The following is a 22,003-nucleotide window of genomic DNA, read 5'->3' as shown; positions in this document are numbered from 1 at the left end:
TAAACGTAGGGTGTGTTCCCATTTCCTCTCAGCACCACCAGAGAGAAACCCGAGAGCCGCCACGCCGGCGTTTTACTCGATACCGTTTCAGAAGACTGTTTTTCGCGCGCCCTTACGCCCATTTTTACTTTTGCAACTGTTTCATCGCGCATTTTCCGCCTCCGCCGAGGCATAAATTTCCACTCGCTGCGTGTCTGTGCTATGCATTCCGACATCTCGTTTATAAAGTTTACATTGTCTGCCTGAAAAAAGTTAATGTAAACGTCATGTGGATAATGTATGTTAATATAATTTTGATATTTACAATACAATCCTTAAACATAGGCGTAGCACGGACACGCGCGAAGTGGAGACTTTATCAGCAATCCAGTCAGAAGTGACTCGTCGAATCGACGTCAATATGACGATTCTGATGTCGATACATCGTTTCGACGTCGATCGACGAGTCACTTCTTACTGGGAATGTCAGAAAGTGCATAGCAAAAGCAGGGTGGGAAAGTAACTCGTTACTTGTAACGAAGTTGCAGTTTATACAGTTACTTTTTTCGGTAACTCTAACTTACGTACCTTTTCTTCGTCTATAATTGTAACTTAACTCAGTTACACTTTTTCAATAACTAGTAACTAATTTAATAGTTACATTAATAGTTACTTTATGTATTTTTTAAACCCCCCACCTTGCATTTGCGCATAAACGCGTTTATCGACGCTTCGCAATTCAAATGCAGATTTCATATTTTTATTTTCGCTGCAAGAAGGTAACTGCAAGGTAACGATTCGTTCCTTTTTGAGTAACTGTAACTGCATAGCGCGTTACTTTTCAGAATTGGTAACTTGCAACTGTAGCTGGTTACATTTTTAGCGAAAAAAACTGTAACTGGATACTTTTATAAACTAACTTTCTCAACCCTGCAAAATAGTTCCAAAAGTAAAGTGGCCGCTCGCAGGTCTTTCTCTCTCTTAGTTTAATTCAATAATAGCATCCAGTACTGGCAGTAGTACTGAGAGGAAATGGAAACACACCCATAATGTCATCATGTTTCCCGGGATATCTTCAGCGCACAATTCACGAAAACGCGCGCGCGTACGTGCGTTACACTCTTCCACGTTTTATAGTTGAATGCTTTTAAAGTGCAACGTGAGCGCACAGGAAATGCTTTTGAAATGCTGAAAGTGTTTCGAGATTTTGAAAAAGCAACAAGCTGCTGCTATTCCTTTCTTGTTGGGCATTTTCCACCGTTTGTATTTATTTCTTGCGGAGTGTCGTCCTTAGAACCCTTTCCTTTAGATTGTTCCATTGTTATACGTCTGCTTTTCACCCTGAAAAAAAAGATGAGGGACCATGCGTGACTGCTATACAGACTCCGCGCAAAGTTGACCTACTTAATGCGCCTGTGCGAAGACGTAACAATGGCCGATGCCATTTTATGAGACCGTGCCTTCTACATTGACTGACGTTGTTTACCTGCAGTATGGCCTTGTCACCACGCGATGGACACAAACAAGAAAAGCTACTACTTCGAAAGTCCTTTATGGTAAAATTCGTTGCAACCACGAGTATTTATTCGGTCCCTCAATAGCGCAGCACGAAAAGAAAGGCGATTTTACATTTCCTGTCGTCACCTAAACCTAAGCCTATTCAGCCTGCAATATATAGTCAGGCCATGCTTGAATTCTGTGAATGTAATAAATATTTTCTTAAGAAAATTTCCTATAACACGCACATATGGGTCTCGCAGGCCGTTCACAATTTCAAATATCTATAACTTTTTCAAAACTGAACAGATTTTAATTTAATAAAGCTATTTCTGTTAACCCTTCGTTTACAAATATCTACATATATGGAAAAATGTTTTAGACAATTAAAAATTATTATAAGTATAAAATGAAACAATTTTTTTAAACAATGGGTCTGTCAGACCCATGTGCGTGTTCTAGAGAGCTAATAAATACTGTTCTCATTAAAATATTACAATAGTTTTAATATTTTGACATTCTTTTTAATTTAACAAAGTTAATATACTATTTTAATATTTTATTCCCACAATATAGAAATCTCGATAAATATTTCTTATTCTTAAATGCGTGCATCATGTATTAATTTTCGAATATTACGTTGCGTTATTTCTGCTGCATTAAATACTTCAAATTGCATTCGCTATTTTGGATAATTCACAAAAATAAAAGTTTATGAAAAACGCTGACAGAATGGATATAAACTTTTCGCGTGATACTTAACACTGATTAAAAATAATAATAATCTCGAAATTTCTGTTAAAAATTATTATGCAATATATTTAGAATTAATTTACATTATGAAACATTTCGAAGCGAGTTTGGCATTTCAAATAATTAATTGCTATACCATGCAATATCCTGCAAGATATTTTATATCCATGTAATTTCTTTCAAGAAATTGTATGCTGACAAAACAGATCGTGTTACACTTGTAAAATATCGGTAACGTAGTACTCCGATTATTCTTCAAGTACATACTTAGTCGTTGCTTTTTTTAAAATTAAAAACTTAAATTTAAATAAATGCGTTTCAACATTATCGGGTCCACATGTTAAAATCTTAAACGTCAACAAACGAATTAATGAATTACGTTCAGTTGATAAAATCAATTGCGCACACAGGAAAACTTCGATTTCAAAATTATCGCTACGATATAAAACACTCGGCGACATCTAGCAGGAAATATTTAGAATATATCGGTATATCTACTTTCATAAAATGTGTATCATAATTTTTCCCAAATTATAGAATTAAAAACTGTAAGAAAAATGACGCTAATTTCAGATGTTCTACTTTTAGATATATGTATAACGATAAACCAATAACATTCGAATAGCTTAATAGTCAATTACTCAAACATAAAGATTTATAACATCAGTGATTTTTATTGACCGTATCTGGCAATTTTTGTAATACAGAAAATTTATTGCGAAAAATATTACCTCAGCCAGGGTTTGAGTTAAAGATTTATCATAGTAAACAGTTAAATAATTCTCATCGTTAGCTCCGGAAGCAAATAAGGCGTAAATATAAGTGTTTATTCGTAAAATTGCTAATTAAATTTATCAGTCGCATAAATTCCAATATTATAAGTAAACGTTTCGATCATGCAAGAAAAATATTACGAATAGGAACTTGAGAAATAATTATTGATTTAAATAGTAAATCTGATCTCCTTTCTCAGAGACAGCGCCCTTAGAGTTTACGAGATGTTTCTGCGAGGGTAACTGAAAATGAAACAACGGAGTATATTGCGAGTTTATTAATTATTATTATTATACTTAATATTTATAACACATATATATAAATATATATATAAATATATATATTATATATATGTGTATGTGTATGTGTGTACATATATGTATATGTACACGCATGTCCGTCACGTATATACTCTTACATACACGCACAGCAAAAATGCAGCACATCGCGCGCGCACGCACGCACGCACGCACGCACAAACACACACTCTAGCAAAACTCGTCGGACATACGTGTGCATATACAAGACACCCTGTACGTTACGATACAACCGCAATATGTTTAAATAAGATACATGCAAAAAACGTATTTTTTTTTAGCTCAAACGAGATAAGCCGTACTATTTGATAAGGATCGATTCGTTATACATAGGCATCTTTGTCCTCCTCCCCCTTCCCCTCTTTTGCTTTTTTTCCCTTGAAATGTTCCTCTTACTCTAGATCATCTTTCTTTGTACCGTCCCCCGGCACGACGCCGGTTGTACCGTTTTTCACAGAATATCCTGCAGCACGAATATGCATATATGTATACGCGTCATGCGACTGTATGTTTTACGTGTACGTGTGTATATGTGTGTACGAAGCCGAATCAAGCTCTCTTTCGAGGTCCCTCGGCCCTTCATAATTTATATGAAAAGCGTTATAACACATGTATACTGCCATTGTACGGAACATCTATTTTGTATCTGCAATACGAATTCTATGAGAGATGTCGATCTAACATTGGCGGGTAACATTCCTTCCGCGAGGAGACAGTCGGATGAAAATTCGGTACGGAGGGGACGCGGGAGCGCGAATGATGATATATATACCTCCGCTCGAGCGGAATTTCAATCCAGTTCGCAATAATCGTTACGAAGACCAGGTCCGTCGCGTTTCTCTTTCAGTACTTATGTTTCTGGTAGTGCACTGTTACACACCACCGTATTCTATGCGATATTCCTAAAGCTTACGATATCTCAATTTCGTTTAATTTAATTTTCCAATTAGCGCTGATATCAACGGGTTAGTCGCAACGTCTAAAAGCAGGGCGTTTCGCTGGCGTCGTGAGAATTTTGTCCGTTTCGAAGACCGAGCGGGTCGGTACGCATTTTCTGCGCGAGAATAGGCTTAGAACGATCTCTTTTTTTTTCGAGTTATAAAAATTGCAAATCCATAAACCTCACATTTTCTCTTACGTCTAAGACTTCGCAGATTCCGTTATTTAAGGTCTCATTGAATGTCCAAAGATTTCGGGAAAAGATAAAACATTTAAAATAGAAGCCGATATCTCATGTCACACAATATCGCGCAAGTATCTATACATGTATGTATATTACTTTCTTTAAAAAAAATTAAAAACAATGCACGAATATACTCGAATCCGACAATTTGGTTGTTACAAAACATAAGCGTAAGCGAACATGTAGATAGAGTAACATGCTATTCTCTGTACAGAACAATGATGTTACGGATTTTTCAGAAGAATCAAATTCAATAGAATTTACAATGCGCAAATAAAAAGGTACATCGTTAAAATTTATACTGAAAGTAATAGAATTTATATTATTTACGAGCGCAGCTCCAAAACAATCGATATAAATAAATTTCATCGTCACATCTATTAGGAGATTACTATAAATATACAAGTTAAATTTGGTATGTACATATGCATATACATACACATACATATATATACGTATATACACACACCAAATGAATATATATATATACATATGTATAGGCACACACACATATATGTATATATATAAATATCTCGCAAAAAGAATTGACTTATACATATTTGGCTTGTCAGCATCTGGAAATATAATACAAAACAAACTAAATTTTGAAAGAGATAACACACAAATCCACTAACAAAATTAAAATTTAAAAGGTTTATACATTTTTACAAGCAATTCTCATTCAACTAGGTGATATATCTAATATCAAGAAATTCCTTCTACTGTGACCAATTATACAAATATATTATTTAACTATTCGGTCGTCCGAGCTCGTATCGGGTTCTTTTTTTGTAAAAATGACAATTTTTTAATACTAAGTGAAAACTTCAACAACGTATTTACGTATTTGCATTTTGTGAGTTATTTTCGATCTATACCTTGATTTAATTATCATCTGCAGCCGAATGTCTTCCAGAGTGCTCTGCATCTCGCGACGTTAAAATTAGCCACTTTAAACCCAGCGAACCATTTCCAAACGGTTGATAAAGCATCTCCATACACTTTACAAATTTTTCTCGTTGTCTGCTCTGCGTTTTTCCCCTCTTCTGCATTAAAAAACATGGCGTGCTGAAAGTGGACCTTTTTACCTTTCATCATTACAACTCAATAACAGCTAACACAAACTCAACTGAGCTCAACCAAACATTTACTTTATACCTTTACTGTATGACACGTTGAATTGTCAAACAATATATAAATGTTGTATATTTTTTAACTTTAAAATAGCTTACGCAACGCTCATAGAGACATCTCGAAACTCACACGAACTTCTCGGACGACCTAGCAAATAAAAGATAACATTTTCGTACTCTGCTCCTTTCGGTTAAAACTCACAGACCGTTTAATATTAGAAATAGCATATATGTGGACAGATTTGAGGACTCTCTTCGGAATCAGCGACAAAAAGTATATCTCGCCTATGTTAAAAAATTTCACATCATTCCGATAAAATACGATATTAATGCAGTACAACCAGAACTATAGGTACCAACGATGCTTATTTTTCAAACGATTTAAAATAGGCTGCCAATCCGTACACTAGAAAGATCGGCGAGCGGTATAATGCCATTAGGCTGGAGAGAAAAAGAAATGAATTATATATACAGTTCCTACCCGGCGCCCTGTTCGTTAGACCAGCCGAGCCAATGTCAGAACGATCGATTATACCCTGCCTACTCGTTGCTATCGTGGGGAACACAAGAGGCGTCAGCCAAGCCACCCCGTCACGCACGGCCTTGTGTGTGGCGCGGGGACGGCAAAATATGCGCATTCAGGACAGCACATATTTTAGGTCTGCTTGAGTTTCGCAAAGTCGATCTCGGCGTAGGTGAAATTCTCCTGTGTGGACGCCGGCGACACTGGCGCTGGATTATCGATCTCCGGCAGATCGAGACTAGCGTAATGCAGTATTGTCGCGCCCGGCTGGAGCTTTTCGTAACCCTCGCTGTCCAACGGACTTGGCGTAGGTGTGGGGGTAGATGTGGGCGTAAGCGTGGGAGTCTCGTCGATGAACTTTGGCGAGGATGGCTTCGGCTGTTGCACGGTCGACGGCTTGAAACCCGTCAGGGTGGGACTGGTGTTTGGCGAGGCCGTGACGAGACGTGGTTTCGACACCGTTAGATCCGAGAGTTTTTTCGTTATTATGTTAATGGGCTTACCCCTAATGGGACTAGGTGGCTTCTCGTTATTCGCCTTCGACGAGAACATTGTCTCCGTCAATGGGGTAGAACACGACGTACAAACCCTCTTCGCGGGTTCCATCACCGCGTATTCATTGTTCTTATTTTGGTTGGAAATGTCTGTCGTGGAGAACTCATCGTTTTTCTTCGTGAAAGGCTTCACGGGCGACTGAGGGCTGTTCAGGGAAAAGGGAAAGATCGTGGCCGACGAACCAGTTGGCGTTGCTCGCGGCGGTGAGGCGGGCGTGCTCGCCAGACTCTCAGATGTCGGGCTTCCGTTCAAAGGTAGGAAGTTTGGAGTTTTAGACGGCTTACTGTTCGCCTGAATCGCGATTGGTTGCGATCGCGATTTCTCCTTGCGACTGCCCGTCCGTGTTTTACGATTGTTTCGGTTGTTTCCGCCCATACTCATATTTATGTAGTCTTGCTCTAAATTCGGGTTAAACCGCGTTTTAAAAGACATCTCGACATACCCTTCCGGAGGACGCCTCGGTTGTGGAAGATCTACCGGCGCCGTTCTTGTGCTACCTAATCATTCACAGCAACACATTTCCAGTTATTATTTTTATTACATTATAATATTATATAAAGGATTTTTTTGGCAATAGATGTTTGCGGACTGGTACCTGGCGGCCCATTTGTTTGATAGGTATCCTCTTGAATAGGTGACGACACTTGTTGCGGGCTCGACTCCGAATGCGTCCAATCCTCTATCGTACCGTCCATCTTCATGTAAGGTCCCTCCGCTTCTTCTACCGGCTTTAAAGTTGTAATTACAGGTTTATGGGCGAAAGTTAGCGATGATATATGCATGTGGCTATGATTGTGGTTGGCAGTGATTGTATTATTATTGTTATTGCGGTTGATCTGTAAGAAAAGAATTTCATTAACAACAGTTAACGCGGCAGTTTTTCATTAGCAAAATGAACATTGATATACCGATGATACCTTATTTATGCCACTCATATCGACGTATGGGGCAGTGGTCGATATGGGAGCTTGTCCGGGCGACATGTCGACGTAGGAACTAGTGTCGGTGGCAGTAGAATAAGTAGAGTACGGTTGCGGTTGCGACTGAGGCTGGGAGCAGGATGACGGAGGCGAGGAGAGAGCGGTCGGAATACTGGGCCTCGTGAAATCCAATTCCATGAGATCCTCCATGCGATCGGACGCTCCGGAGCAACCCGAGTTGTGTCCCCAAGAGCTCGACAACAACGGCGCGGAGCTCGACTTCGAATTCGAGGTGTCCGAGCCAGAAGGTAACGGCGCGGTAATTACATTGGCTAACCTTCCGATCTCGGGCCTCTTAGACCGACTACCTACGGAAAATGCTCGTACTCTATTGGCGTCTTGCGGAGTGATATCCAACCTGCGCAAAGAATAGATGGTAAAGTTAAAGATCTCATTCGTATCATTGTCAATGGTGTTTTTCTCTCAAATCACACAACCGTCATAGGAGATCTTATAAAATCTTTTGCTCAAATAATATACGTAGTACATCACGTTTATTTTCAATCAATATATACATACTTGGCTAGATCTTAAGTGTAAATACCTATTTTTACGATGCCTGTTGGCTTGTTCCGGCCTGGATCCAACGGAGTAAGCCCTGGTCGGTCTCGCTTGCATATCTTCCCCGGGTGTTAAAAAGCTGGTTACCTTGTCCAAGTGGTACTCGGAAAACCGCAGGTCCGTACTAGGCGTGCCGGATGTGACAGAACAGCTACTGCCGTCGTTCTGCGATATATCGTCCGGAAAGTGACCGTTGTGACTATTTACAGGATCCATATCGACGTAACCGTCATCTCCGACCGGTGCCATCGGTACATAGCCGTCCACGTTGCTTTCTTCTACGAGGGATGATCCGCGGGAATGCGAGTGCGCCGTCGTTGCCGGGCTCATGGGTATGTATGCACCGCCGCGGCCCGGACTCGAACCGCAGGGGCTGTACATTTCACTCTGGTAGGAACTCTGCAACCGATAAATTGTTAAATACTTATCCAATAATTAAAGTACAGCCTTGATATTAATTTACTTGAGCTAAACTTTTTCTTTTCACTTAGATAAAGTGTAGACAATACAAGAGCCAGTGAAAAGAAAAGAAAAATTTTATTCTTATAAAAAAAAACTGCTACAAAAAGAATTTGTTAGATTTCACTATTAGATGTCTACTTTTCTACTGTTTTAAAAAAACTCTAATTGAAAAATTCAGAAGCGATAGTACGATTGCACTCACCTGAGAGGGCGAATGAGATTTAAAGTTTGGCGAGTATTTCAGATGCGGATGCGACGTCGACCACAGGGCGTAGTCGTCGCCTTTCTTATCTAAGATTACGGGCTCGTCGGGTGTCAAGGAATGCCCGTACCTCGAGATAGTGCCTTCTTCCATAATATTCTCACCGCAATCGTCCATCGAGGGTGACGAGCCGGCCGAATCCGACGAGCAGACATCGGAAGACGGACTAATAGGCATCGACGCGACTGGTGGAGAATACGACAGGCCTCGTCCACACATGGAATGCGGTCGCGGTACGTGCGATATGATATGGGCACCTCTAGGATGGCTCAACACGACAGTGGCCGGTTGTCCCTCGCTGGTGGTACGAGCCCTCGACGGCAAACTGTCACATCGATCGCGCCCGGTGGCACCTGCAAAGATACTTGTCAGAAATCTCCTCGTAGTGCTTACTCGCTTACAGTAGAAAGAAGCCAGTCCCATCGTCCCAGCATAGCAACAGAGCGGTTAGTTTTATGTTCGCATAATATCTATAAATCATTATATATGTACATAACATATTGTTTATTGTTATATATATACATACATATATATATCCTTAAGTTAAGCAATCAACAATAATCACGGTCATTTCGTCCAATATTCTGCGCATTTGCAGAATTCGTGTTATGTAAAAATTAAATCAAGCAAAATAAAGAGTACGGTAACAGTTTGCAGAGAATGTTACCAAAGTATCAACACTATGGAGCATCCAGGAGAAATGTACAAAACGTATTCCATTCCTCATGTTCAATAACGAATAAATATAAGATACAAACTGAAGCATCTGTTTTATAATATAGCGTGCACTTAATAGCATGCCAGCGAAACTTTACAATCGTAATTACTATGCTCTCTTATTAGAACGTAACACTGATTGGCTTTATACAGTTTGGAAGGACCGAGTGCGTAACAGAAAGAAAAGAGCATAACAAGCGGGAACACTGAAGGGTAAAAAACAGAGATTCTTGATCGATTAAACAAATATGACGGAACGAAATACATACACCGTAAAACGGATCTTTTAGATGGTTGCGTTTGATTGATAATAACGGCAGCTAAGGGCAGCGACAAGGTTCTCTGATGGGATATTGTCGCGGTAGTGGTCGTAGTGATCGTCGCGGTGACGGTCGCAGTAATGGTGGTGGTGATGGTAGTGGTGGTTGCAGTGATGGTGGTGGTAGTGACAGTGACGGTGGTCATAGGTGCATTTGTTGCTGTTGTGACATGAATGGATTGGGAATTATTGACGGAATGAGGATGACTCGCTACCGAATGACGACGTCTAGCGGTACCGGCACTGTTGGCATTAGTCGTGGCAATCCCAGTAGTCCAAGCCCCGGTACCAGCAACGGCTGCAAACCACACACCTCTCACTATCGCACAACTGTCTTCGTCTTGCGTGCATCTTGCGCCGGCATATACGACAGATACGGCACGGATAATATACCAATCGTGCTGTTAAGGACATGACCGCCGAGAATCTATCTCTTATGCCTCGCGATGTGTTATTGACAAGTCTGACACATGAAACCTATTTTAAAAATCGTCTCCGAACTAACAACCGTTCTCTCAAGTTTGACTCCCCTCGTGACGATAAATTATGAGATAAGAGAATTGCGATAGAACACATGTATCAGTAACATCAAAGTGAATAAAGCGGTGCCGATTCGGTTTCCTATCTTTCGTCATTATTTTAACAGGATGCATTATGTATAGGTACCTGACGTCAGATAATTTACAGATTCCAGATAACTTACTGACTGCATTAATCATGCTATTTACACCACGAGACTGACACTCAGAAAACAATGCATTACTGATCGACCCAGACTTTCCTGCTTAACACAATTGATCACTGCATTCGTATCAAGGTTTCACTCTTAGCTCTTCGATCTATGTACGCTCAAATTTATTTCATATCGCGGTCGAAATTCATTTTGACGTATTTAATATTAACATTAATTGTAATAATTTTTGCGACGTTACTTTTAACATTAAGGAAATTCTCACTTCTCGTCTCGTTAAACATTTCTTAATGTTTTCCACAAGATAATACACGGTACGATAATATATGACGTTACATGAAGTATGAATGTATATATGACATGGCAGTACTTTTGAAATGTATTCCTTCCTGAAAAGATTGTAGATATAACTTAGATCGATTGCGTACATGTAAATAGCACAATACTGCTAGCACACCTAGCGTATTAAATCTATGAAGTGAAAGAAAAATGCAATGACCAAGTCTTGAGATAAACATCCTATGCTCTCGACGAAATTAAAAACTGAAGAAAAATAAACGACATGTTTTCACACTACTCCGGTGTGTCCTTTATGCCATTCAAAATCCATAGAACGCGAAAGAAGGAAAGCAAATAGCTATTGTGACAGAGAACAGACCCGTGACTGTATTGGTGGAAGAGGTAGTCCGAGATTGACTACACTGTGTGAGAACAGAGGAAGTAGCAGTCTGCTCTTGCAGCGGCTCCACTTGCTCCTTGTGTGTCTTCTGTTCCTCTGTAAACCCCCGTAAACCCACTCGTGTTACTCTAAAGCTGAGCTCTAACGTGTACATACGACGATTCACCTGGTTTTCTTAAGTTACGCATACATATTATTTAATGTGCGTGTGCAATTGGCGATAACTCTGTGTAAAGGAACGGTGTATTAGACAAAGTTTTCAAGTCCGGATTTAAGAGGAATTCGTAATAAGGATGATCTTAAGTACACAAATGATACGTGTATCCAAGCAAACGAGACGCAGCTTCCACGACGAGCTACTCTGATCAAAGACACATGATAAACCGGTGTGTCCCAAGTTACATATACGTGAAATATCACATTTCAATAAGTAACAAAACACTCTGGAAAAAAAACCGATAACTCACATCCTAGTTTAAATCACAATGGATAAACGATATGTACAGGCGGCGGATCCGCGGAGGTTGCAGCTTACCCAGAGGCGAAAAGCCATGAAGCTTTTGACCCGTGTGCCGTCTTTGGAGAACGGATATAGGTTTGCTGGCTTCGTTGGCGGAGGAGCTGCGCGTTCTCTGCCGAGGCCCCACCTCGTCCTTGTTACTCTTCGAATTCCTCATCGCGGTCGTTATCACATCGTACATGTTGAGCGCGATGTTGTTGTCCTCGACCGCCATCCAAAATTCGCCGTCCCCCGTCACGGCGGACCGGCCGACTTCTATGTAGAATATATCGTTCGCGAATCCACATCGTCTAATGTAATTTAGCTGCAAGAGAGACGAGGATATAATTTGCATATTACATCGATGCTAAATTATAGCGAATTCGGCAGCTTGTACTAGTGCGCACACCAAAGGCTTGTTCAGAGTCTACTCTTATACTCGTGATCGTCTCACGTACGTGTCCAAAAACTATTTGGCCAAAAAAGTGAGCCGTACACGGAGAGAATTTTCTTTTGAAATTTATCCTGAAAATCATGCAATCGTGGGACAACACATTTCAGAAAATTTTATGAAATTTTTTAAAATTCTACCATACGTTTTATCAGTAATTCATGTCGTCCCACAATTACGATTTTCAGGGTAGATTTGAAGAGAAAATTCTCCGTACGAATGCGTCACTTTACTGGCTAGGAAGTGTTTTGAAGAATATTTCGGACGATCCTTAAATATATGGGAATCGACTGTAAACAAACCTTAGTGCGCACTAGTGCAAGCTGCCGAGTGCTCTTAGATGCCAAGTTTTATCGATCCCCAATACGAGAAATACATTTTTAACAACGCGCGTTACGAAGGCCCACAATTTTGCGAGGCTCCACCGCGAGCATTTCAAACGGGCAGCGCTGCAACACGTCGTCGTGCGCAATTGTTTTTATGCGCGGCGTCGCTTAGTCTAAACAAAATCTTTTATCCGCTGTATTATCCGCGTTGAAAACTGATCCGTCTAAATACACCTCGGACCACCCCGACTAAAACTACACACTGCGGACTGTCGCGGTCTTTCATTGGGCTTGTTTTCTGTTGCTACACTGATGAACTAGTGCAATCAATTAGAGTAAGACAAGCATATTTTTTCTCATTCTAGCTTACTGCACTGGTTCACCAGTACAGCAACAGAAAACAAACCTCTTGTTATTAGGTGTACAAATGAATAATCCAAACTTTTTTAAGCGACTAAGAAAATAACTTTCAAATAATCTAATTTTTCCGCTCTTTTAAGATTATGTAGCGTTGACATATAGCTATTAAAAATTATATTTAGTATGGCGGAAGGCTTAACCAGAAAAATTATTCAGTTTAGTAAAATCAAAAATGGCAACGGACATATGTCTTTCTCTTCTCAACAAGCAGCGTAGAAAGTCTTTCTTGTGGAAAATTGTTACGGGCGATGAGAAGTGAACACTCTATGACAATCCAAAACGCAGAAAATCATGGGTAAATCCCGGCGAACTCTCAACATCGGTCGCAAAGCCCAATCGCTTCGGAAAGAAAGTTCTACTCTGCATTTGGTGGGATACCAAGGGCGTGATTTATTATGAGCTATTAGAACCGAATGAAACAATTACTGTGAACCGCTACCAAGACAAATTAATCCGTTCGAGGCAAGGATCAGAACGAAAACGCCCGTATACTGGCGAAGGGGAACGTTCTGTGAAATTGTTGCATGATAACGCTAGGCCACACATTGCTTCTACGACAAAAGACATAATAATGAGTCTTGGCTGGGACGTCTTGCAGCACCCGGTGTATTCACCAGACATCGCTCCTACCGGTTACCACTTGCTCCGGTCGATGCAACATGCCTTGTCCGACACGCGCTCCAACCAGATGAGATCCGAAAGTGGCTCGACGACGACTTTATCGTATCCAAAGACACATTTTTTCAGAGATGGAATTCATCAATTACCTAACAGATGGCCTCAAAGTTATAGAAAGCAACGGCGAATACTTTGATTGGCAAATTTGTTTTACTTTCTCTTCAAATAAATCTTAAATGTAGCTGAAAAATTTGGATTATTCACTTGTACACCTAATAAAAGCAGAACTCGTACATAAGAGTATACGCCAGTTTACCGTGCAACTAAGTTGCACATCTTGTGTAAATGTACTTGACGCGAACTTACAGAAATCTCGATGGAATCGGAGTTATCCTGCGCCCCGATCTTCACTAAACTTAAAGTTTGATCGGTGAGGCATAATCTGTAGGGTCCGTGAATGTTTTTCCGTGCCCCCAGACCTCGTTTTTGCATTGTAACTTGCCACACGTGTTCTGAAAAACATAAAGAGATGTAAAACGTTAAAGCTTACACGTGCAGGAATAATTTATGGATCTGATATTTAATTAATGACTTAATTAACGAACTATACTCGATTTCAATAAAGAGCCGCGTTGTGTATACAATATTCAAATTGATACGCAAGGAAAACTTGGAGTATCTATTGCGCGTTTATTTGCCGCGAATTATCATAGTGATAAGCATCTGTTTATGTAATGCAAACAAATATTCAATAGCGCTGCTATACGTATATCAAACTTTGCGTTAAATATGTTTACGATTTTAATGCATCGCAGTGAATAACGTTCGAAAGTATGTACAAAATAATAACGTGAATGCTGAAACAGTTCATACGCGTCAAAAGAGAATTGCGCTAATAATCAAGACAACGGATATATATATTTTTTTTTACATTAGAATATAGATACTAGTGACGCGCAATTTGGAACAAAGACGGTTTGTATTTATCGGACATCGCTCTTGTTTTCTTTGTTTCCGCGGGGAGCACGAGAGCACAAACAATTGCCAACGTTATTTTTATTCCAAGGCTGTTGTTAACCCGCTCGCGAAACGTGGAAGTCACAAAACAGACTGCAGCGGGACAGTGTCTTTCGCGCTGCTCTCGCGTCCATCCTTCGGTTTCGCGTGAATTTAGATTTCTCAAGAACGTGTACAAAAAGCCAGCGCCACACTATGCGCGCTTAAAAAATGCGCGATTCGCAGAAATTCGTTGGGCATTCGTTGTCACCGAGGGGGAGACCGCTGACCAAAATCATGCACACCAATGCCCACGAATGCCCAGTGGGCATTACTTTATCTTATTTATCTTGTTTTATCTTATTTTATCGTCATAATGCTACGGCAAGGCCTAATGCCCAAAAAATGCCCAGTAATGCCGCAAATCTGTACACCACAATCCCCTCAGCGGTTTCCCCCTCGGTTGTCACTTACTGCGTTATTCGTGATTCGCAGTTTGTCACTCGTAATTTGTCATTTGTCGTTTCGTTCGTGTTGACTTCGACAACTTTTACGGTCTATCCGGACAAACTTGCATAGCGCATAAACGTAAGGAATCTGATTGGGCCATAAGTGCACGCATAAGGAAATAAACCAGTCAATTTCTTTATGCCTATGCACTTATGCAAGTTTGTCTGGGTAGACCCAAAGACCCATATACGCGTAAAGAAATTGATTGGTCCATTTCCTTATGCGTGCATTTATGACCCAATCAGCTTCTTTGTGCACACGTTCATGCGCTACGCAAGTTTATCTGGATAGACCCCTTTACCTTTGCCGGTTATTATTACAGGACTCGTATCATTAAAAAAAACCGCTCGGCTATCGAATCACTGCGGATGGCGAATTGCACGGCAAATCGGCGAATTTTTCCTCCACACTATTCGCGAGTATACGAATCACGAATCGCGCATAGTGTGGCACTTGACGTCGGTACCATAGTCTAACTAGTAGGTTCACTTTCTGTCGGTCCCTTTGATCTTTGCGGTCCCGATCACGTGGTATTCCGCCACACGACGTTATACTCGTCGAAGCCACACCACCACACATACAACCTTTCTCTCATCGGTCTGCCCAGAGCAATGTCGGATGCGCAGAAGGGATCGACGCAAAACTGAACAAATGACGGAGTGGACCTGCTAGTTATATTATGGACAAGTTGTATGCGTGGTAGTGTGAAATCCGAGGGGTAAACCGCTGAGGGTGTACAAATTTGCGGCATTACTGGGCATTACCAGGCATTTTTGGGGCGTTAGGCCTTGCTGGCGCAATATACAGATATAATAAGATAAAATAAGATAATAAGATAATAATTACCCTGGCCGAGGTGATATTTTTTCGCAATAAACTTAGAATAGAATATTTAGACACTGCTACGGCAGAGCCCTGTTACGGCTCTGAGTCCTTCAAATTCTTTGAAATTTGTGTTTAACACATATGAGCCATACTAATTTAATAAGATAAAGTAATGCCCACTAGGCATTAGTGGGCATTGGTGTACAAGATTTTGGTCAGCGGTTTCCACACACAAAGTGTAGTGTAGCCACACACACACACACACACACACACCGCTGGATTTCAGACCAAAGCAATGGCAAAATACCACGTGATCGGGACCGAAAAGATCAAAGGGCAGCGAGTCGACCTACTAGTTGAACTATGTTGGTACTGTAAAAAAATCTCGCGTGTTGATCGAGTAAAAAGGCGGGTGGGAAATGAAACGTGAAAGTCTTGGAGAAGATTTTCGACAAGTCGTCGATTCATTCTATATCGGAGACGTAAACAAACGCGTACCCGCGGCCGAGATTTCGTTGCAGGTCGCTACACTGGTCGATATAAGCGGAATAATGTTCGTCACCGTGAAAAGAATGGACTACCATTCGCGGAAAACGAGGCAAGATTCATATACCCCCCGGACGCAAGTGCGTAGAAAAGGCCCCAAGCTATTCGGCATCCACGTACAATATTTAAATCAGCGCTCTACATATTTATACGTGTACGAAGGAAGTTATTAACATACTCTTGAATGATTTAACAGTGTAATCTGCGTTTGTTGTTCGCGCGTTATTCTACGAAAGTTGCGAGTTCGTCTGATTACAAAAGAATATCCAAATTGGTAGAGTCTTTTGGTCAGCTTAAACGTTTACGCGCTTCCACAGCTCATCTAATTATTAATTAAAAAACAATAGATTAATTTAGAAGCTTACTTTTGAAAGCAAGAAAGATTGTTAACAGCGAAGAAGTGATTGGAGATCAATTAAATAAGTTAAATAAGTGTTTTTCTGAATGTGTTCGCGTTTTCCGGAAAAATTCTTTTCTCCTATGTTTATATTTAAATTGTCTAATACCAAAAATTTAAAAACACTGCTCTCATCGCAAGCGTCTCCGTGCACCGATTGCTTTTTCATTTGAAACACCGTTTAGATATTTCTTTCGAAAAGTTAGACTTGATCTCGCAAATTGGAAAAGTAATCGGAAAAATCAGAAAGTTACATTTAACTATTCATTACCGCGTACGTTTACAGGAGAATCTCGTTGCGTTTCAATTCATGGGAAAATCCAAAAACCGAGAATCACAAAAATACACGTCAATGTCCATCAACACCGAAACACTTTTCTCTCTTCCAAAGAATTTCGGAATGCATAAAATTGTCGCGAATTAGTTCCTCATCGATCCACAGTGTCAATGCGGTCCAATAATTTCGGATTTTTCATTTCGGAATTTAAAAATAGAAGAAAATCTGTCTCGTGTATACAAACACGCGCAGTGAGGTATCCCTGGGGAAAAAAATGGCGCCCCTATGCCACGCTGAATTCGCTAGTGTCTATCTCCACCGACGTAAATGAACCCTCGTTCCCTTTTCATCCTCCGGTTGTACGAATTTGACAAAGTAAGACGAAACCGAGAGACCAAAGCTAAAATCCACTGGCAGAAACGGACGAGCGCGTTACGCTCTGGAAATGCGTATCAAGGTCGCGGATGGGTCCGCGGGCCGCGAACGTCTTGGATTTCGCGCGTGTCGACCGATCAATTGCCCTGCGACGTTCCGATCGACGTTCGGCCGGCAAGGCGCTCGGAGTCCGGAGCGCCGCGCTCGCGCCGTCCGGGGGAAGCGGGAAGCGGAAAACGAAAGGCGTCCGGGAGGCAATTTACCGAATGTAGGCCGCGGCTGCTCCCCGTCGGGCACGTCCCCGCTCTGCAGCCTCAGCATCGCCTTGAGCCACTCGTCCAGCTCCTTCTCGCTGTCGAGGATCAGGCAGAAGCACTCGTCCTTGGTGTAGAGCGCGATCACGTGCTTGTGCTTGGTGTCGCCGCGCTTGTTGATGTTGAAGCAGCTGTGCAGCAGTATGCTGCGCTTCGGCGGCTGCCTGTTCTCGAATTTCTTCTTGCTGTCGTAATACTCGAGGCAGGCGAAGCAGCCGGGCCCCTCGCCGCGCAGCACGAAGTACTTCTTCTTCATCGTCTTGAGCTTCTTGAGGTGGCCGCAGCGGATCACGGGCCCGCCCGAGGGCGACGCCGGGCCCCTGCCCGAGGACATCGTCGGGATGACGGCCGAGACGATCGCCGCCGTGGTCGTCGTTGACGTCGTAATCGCCGTTGTCGCGGACCACGCGCGAATCCCCCCCCCTCGAGTACGTGCAAGCGTCGGGCCCTGCGCGTTCTCCGTATCATTCACATGGTATCCCGGCTATTATCGTCCCCGCTCGCCTCCCGCTGCCCGTACCTTTCTCCTCGAGCATGCGAGTCGGCGGCGCGCGCGCCCTTTCCGACGACTCGCGGCCCCGGGGGAGAGCGGCGCGTCGTCTCACACGTGCGCCTCCGTCTCCTCAGCGAGGGGCCGCGTCACGCACAACAGCGCGGAAGTTCATTGTGGCTGGGAGCGACGAGGATTCCCACACTCGCGCCGAACGTCCTCTTCTATCTCGCTCTCTGTAAGCAGAGACGGTTATCCCTAGTTTTCTCTCTCTCTCTCTCTCTCTCTTTCGCTGTCGCGCGCGCTACTCCAGGCCCGATCAACGTCGCCGCTCGGTCGCCACGGCGGAGCGCGGTCCGCGCACTTTCGCGGACGTAAACAAGAACGCGTCGGCGAGCCGTCGCCTCTCTAGCGCGAGAATCCGACACGGCCACGACGTCGCCGTCGGCTCCCGTCGCGCGCGCGTTGACACTCGCGGCGGAAACGACACCGGGGAGCGGCCGGGCGAGCGCGTAAATATACACACGGCGTCGCACGCGCGAGGAGCAACAGCACCGGGTGCATGTGCGTCTCGCTCGCGAGAGCGCGGCCGAGGTCCGAGGGCGTGCTGCGCCGCGCCGCGTCGCGTCGCGTCCGCCTCCCTCTCTTCCCGTCGCGGCGGCAGTCGCGGACGTCCACCTCCTTCGTTAGGTTAGGAGGAACGACAACAATAACAATGGCGAGCCACGGCCAGCACGAGACGCGAACGGCGGCGGCGACGGCGGCGACGGCACACACAACGGTCACAATCTCACAATCACCCTCGACCCCTCCCGCCCCGTTCTTCCTCCGCGGCGTCGAAACCAAGTAGGGGAGATCCCGCGATCACGCCGAACGCGCCCGATGACTCCGAGATGTCGCGACGGCACTCTCTCACTCTCGCTTCGCTCCCTCCTGCGCTCCTGCCCCGTCTCTTTCCCTTTCTTACCGTCCCTCTTCCTCTCGCTCGCTCGCTCTCTCTCTCTCTCTCTCTCTTTCTGCGTCTCGGCACGCCTCGAATCCACCTGTCACGCGGTTTCGTCTAATTTCGCCCGCCACCGATCTCGGGCGCTCCAACGGCTCGGACGTGCCGCCGCCGCTCGCGCATTCCTCGCGCGAGCGATTCGCGCGCGTCCGCGATCGCACGGGGGGGAGAGAAAGAGAGAAAGAGAGACGGACACAGAGGGAGACGGCGCGAACGCGCCACGAGGTGCGGCCGAGTCGTCCGCGAGCTCTACGAGAGGAGCCCACCTTCTGCACCTGCTCGCCCCGCCGAATAGCACAATTTACTGCGTGGTCCACGGCGGTGACGTGTATACACGCGGACGCGCGCGCGCGCGCGACGAAACCGAGCACAGACAGTCGCGCACACACATGTGCGCGCACGCACGCGCAGAGAGCGACAGAGATGGACGAGGGGATCGGACGCACGCACCACGCACGCACGCACGCACGCACAGACGGACGGACGGTCGGCCAGCCAGACGGAGAGCGCGATACGCGGGCAATAACGCGCGCGGCACGCTGGACACGCACACGATTCACGACGACGCAGGGAGCGCGAGGGAGAAAGGCGCGCGAGAGGGACGCGGCGACGGAGGGCAGGGAGAGGGACACTCGCGTGCTCTCTCTCTCTCTCTCGTGGAAAACGTGTTGCGGCGCGGCGAGGAAACGCAACCGACCGACGTACGTACGGATAGACAGACGGGTGGCGGCGACGGCGGCGGGCACGCAGGTGGGCGGGCGGCTGGCCGAAATTCGCCCCTTATCGCCGGCAGCGGCCGTCGCGCGGCTCCTCTCGATAAATAGGCTACTGCCAAGGGCAACGCGATTTTTTTTCATGCGCAATAGCGCGTCGGCCGACGTCAAAACAACCGTGTGGCGGCGGCATTCCAGGTCGATGCGGGGGAAACGCGCCGCGGTTCCTTTTCCTCTCTCCCCTCCCTTGCCGCCGCCTCCTCCTCCTCCTCTCCCCCGCCCCGCGCCCCGCGGCTCCGTCGCGCGCGCGGAGAGACAGACTTCCACTCTCTTCGCGCTTCTTCCCCGCAGCTGCTCTCCCTCGTGCGCGCTCCTCTTCCGCTCCGTCCCTCCTCCCGCGCCACGTAGAGGAGAGGGAAACGACACCCGGGGGACGCACCCGATTAACGACGCACTTTATCGCCGCGCCACGAAAATACGCGGCGGCGGATCACGCTCGCCCGCCGTGGGCGCTCGGCGACGACGGCGACGAGAGAGAACTCCGGGGCCTCCTTCCCGGCTAGGCCTTCCTCGACCACCTCGGGCCGTCGTTAGGGGCGCGCGCTGGACCCTCGTCCCGTACTTACCAGGGCACTCGGGACGACGCACACCGACGGCTCGCGCGTCGTCGCACTCGCGCGACCGTGATTGCGAGCGACGCGAACGTCGCCGACCGACGTCGTCGTCGCTGACCGTCGCTCGTCGCACTCGCTCGACGACGGTCAACCGCGACGCGACGCAACGCAACGCAACGCGGGACGCGACTCTCCGCTCCGATTCCTTTCCGACGCGCGTCAAGTCCGCGGGATCGCCGGGTACGTGGCCGCCGGATGTATTCCAGCGAGAGGCGACGGGACCCTCTCTCACTCTCTCTCTCTCTCTCTTTCTCTCGCCACGACACGCACAACACACACAGACGCACGCACACACTCGCGCGCGCGAGAGACACCTCTCTTCCTCTCTCTATCTCTCCTCCTTTCTTTCTCTCGCCGTCTCTCGCGGGCCGCGCGCGGGTTCACGCCTAGCCAACCGAACAGACGATCGTGTCTATCTTGTAAAGGTCATGTGTACGCCGCGCCGAGCTCCGCAGTTGTAAACAAGATGTACGCAGGCGCCGACTGCGCGCGCGCACGCTCGAGCGCGAATGGCGGCGGCTCCGATATACGCGCTCCACGAGATTGTAAATACGAGCCGGCGCGCGCCAGTCCCGCGTGCGTGTGTGTGTACGTGCGGTGCGTCGTGTTTATTACGTACACACACGCACGCGCGTGCGCGCGCGCGGCGACGGCGTGGCGCAGTGGCGTAACTACCGTGTCAACGGACGGACGGAGGCGCCGCAATGCGGAAGAACCTTGTGGGCTTCCCCGATCTCCAGGAGGCGAGTCGCGCGCGCGCAAACCTCCTCCCCGAGGAACAAGTGACGCGCCGAGGGTCGCGACGCGACGCCTCGCGTCCTGGAGCGCGCGGGGTGGCGCGGCGCCCTCGATTCTACGAGGAGGGACGCGCTACGACACGAGCGGAAAGATTGTCGTAATAGTTTACGATTCTGTCGCAAGACCGAGGCCCGGTCTACGAATTGCCGGTCGTTAGAAGTCGGAACTGTACGCCCAGGGCCTAAATTCCGTACACGATTACCGACGACCATCGATACGTTAACGACGTTTGCGCAGCTTTTTCTACATGATAGAAAAGCTGCGCAAACGTCGTTAACGTATCGATGGTCGTCGGTAATCGTGTACGGAATTTAGGCCCAGGGTTGGAAAAGTTACTTTATAAAAGTATCTAGTTGCAGTTACCGTTTTTTTTTTTCGCTAAACAT

General features: G+C 45.3%; 1 protein-coding gene across 4 annotated transcripts; it reads right to left on the bottom strand.

Moving 5' to 3' along the window:
* Positions 1–4,403: 4,403 nt before the first annotated feature.
* Positions 4,404–21,103, bottom strand: LOC105562552 (insulin receptor substrate 1). Of its 4 annotated transcripts, XM_012013494.1 has the most exons (11): positions 20,772–21,103; positions 17,889–18,665; positions 14,066–14,211; positions 11,921–12,209; positions 11,365–11,481; positions 9,966–10,313; positions 8,920–9,332; positions 8,239–8,654; positions 7,632–8,052; positions 7,310–7,550; positions 4,404–7,211 (listed from the first exon to the last, which is right to left on the bottom strand). In XM_012013494.1, exons 2-11 carry the CDS (start codon positions 18,271–18,273, stop codon positions 6,292–6,294), a joined length of 3,696 nt encoding a protein of 1,231 aa, XP_011868884.1. In that variant the 5' UTR covers positions 18,274–18,665; positions 20,772–21,103; the 3' UTR covers positions 4,404–6,291. The 4 variants fall into 4 exon arrangements, with proteins under 4 accessions (XP_011868884.1, XP_011868886.1, XP_011868885.1 ...); XM_012013496.1 differs by lacking the exon at positions 9,966–10,313; XM_012013495.1 differs by lacking the exon at positions 11,365–11,481.
* Positions 21,104–22,003: the final 900 nt, after the last annotated feature.

The sequence above is a fragment of the Vollenhovia emeryi genome, unplaced genomic scaffold, assembly GCF_000949405.1.
Source record: "Vollenhovia emeryi isolate VEMERY1.0 unplaced genomic scaffold, V.emery_V1.0 DF939186.1, whole genome shotgun sequence".
NCBI lineage: Eukaryota > Metazoa > Arthropoda > Insecta > Hymenoptera > Formicidae > Vollenhovia > Vollenhovia emeryi.
This window is presented reverse-complemented; position numbering and strand designations above follow the sequence as displayed.

Coding starts and splice junctions, on each gene's coding strand:
- LOC105562552 (XM_012013494.1), bottom strand. CDS start 18,273: ATGTCCTCGGGCAGGGGCCCGGCGTCGCCCTCGGGCGGGCCCGTGATC. Junction 9,333..9,965: donor TAAAAGATCCGTTTTACGGT/GTATGTATTTCG, acceptor GTATCTTTGCAG/GTGCCACCGGGCGCGATCGA. Junction 7,212..7,309: donor TCAAACAAATGGGCCGCCAG/GTACCAGTCCGC, acceptor GTGAATGATTAG/GTAGCACAAGAACGGCGCCG.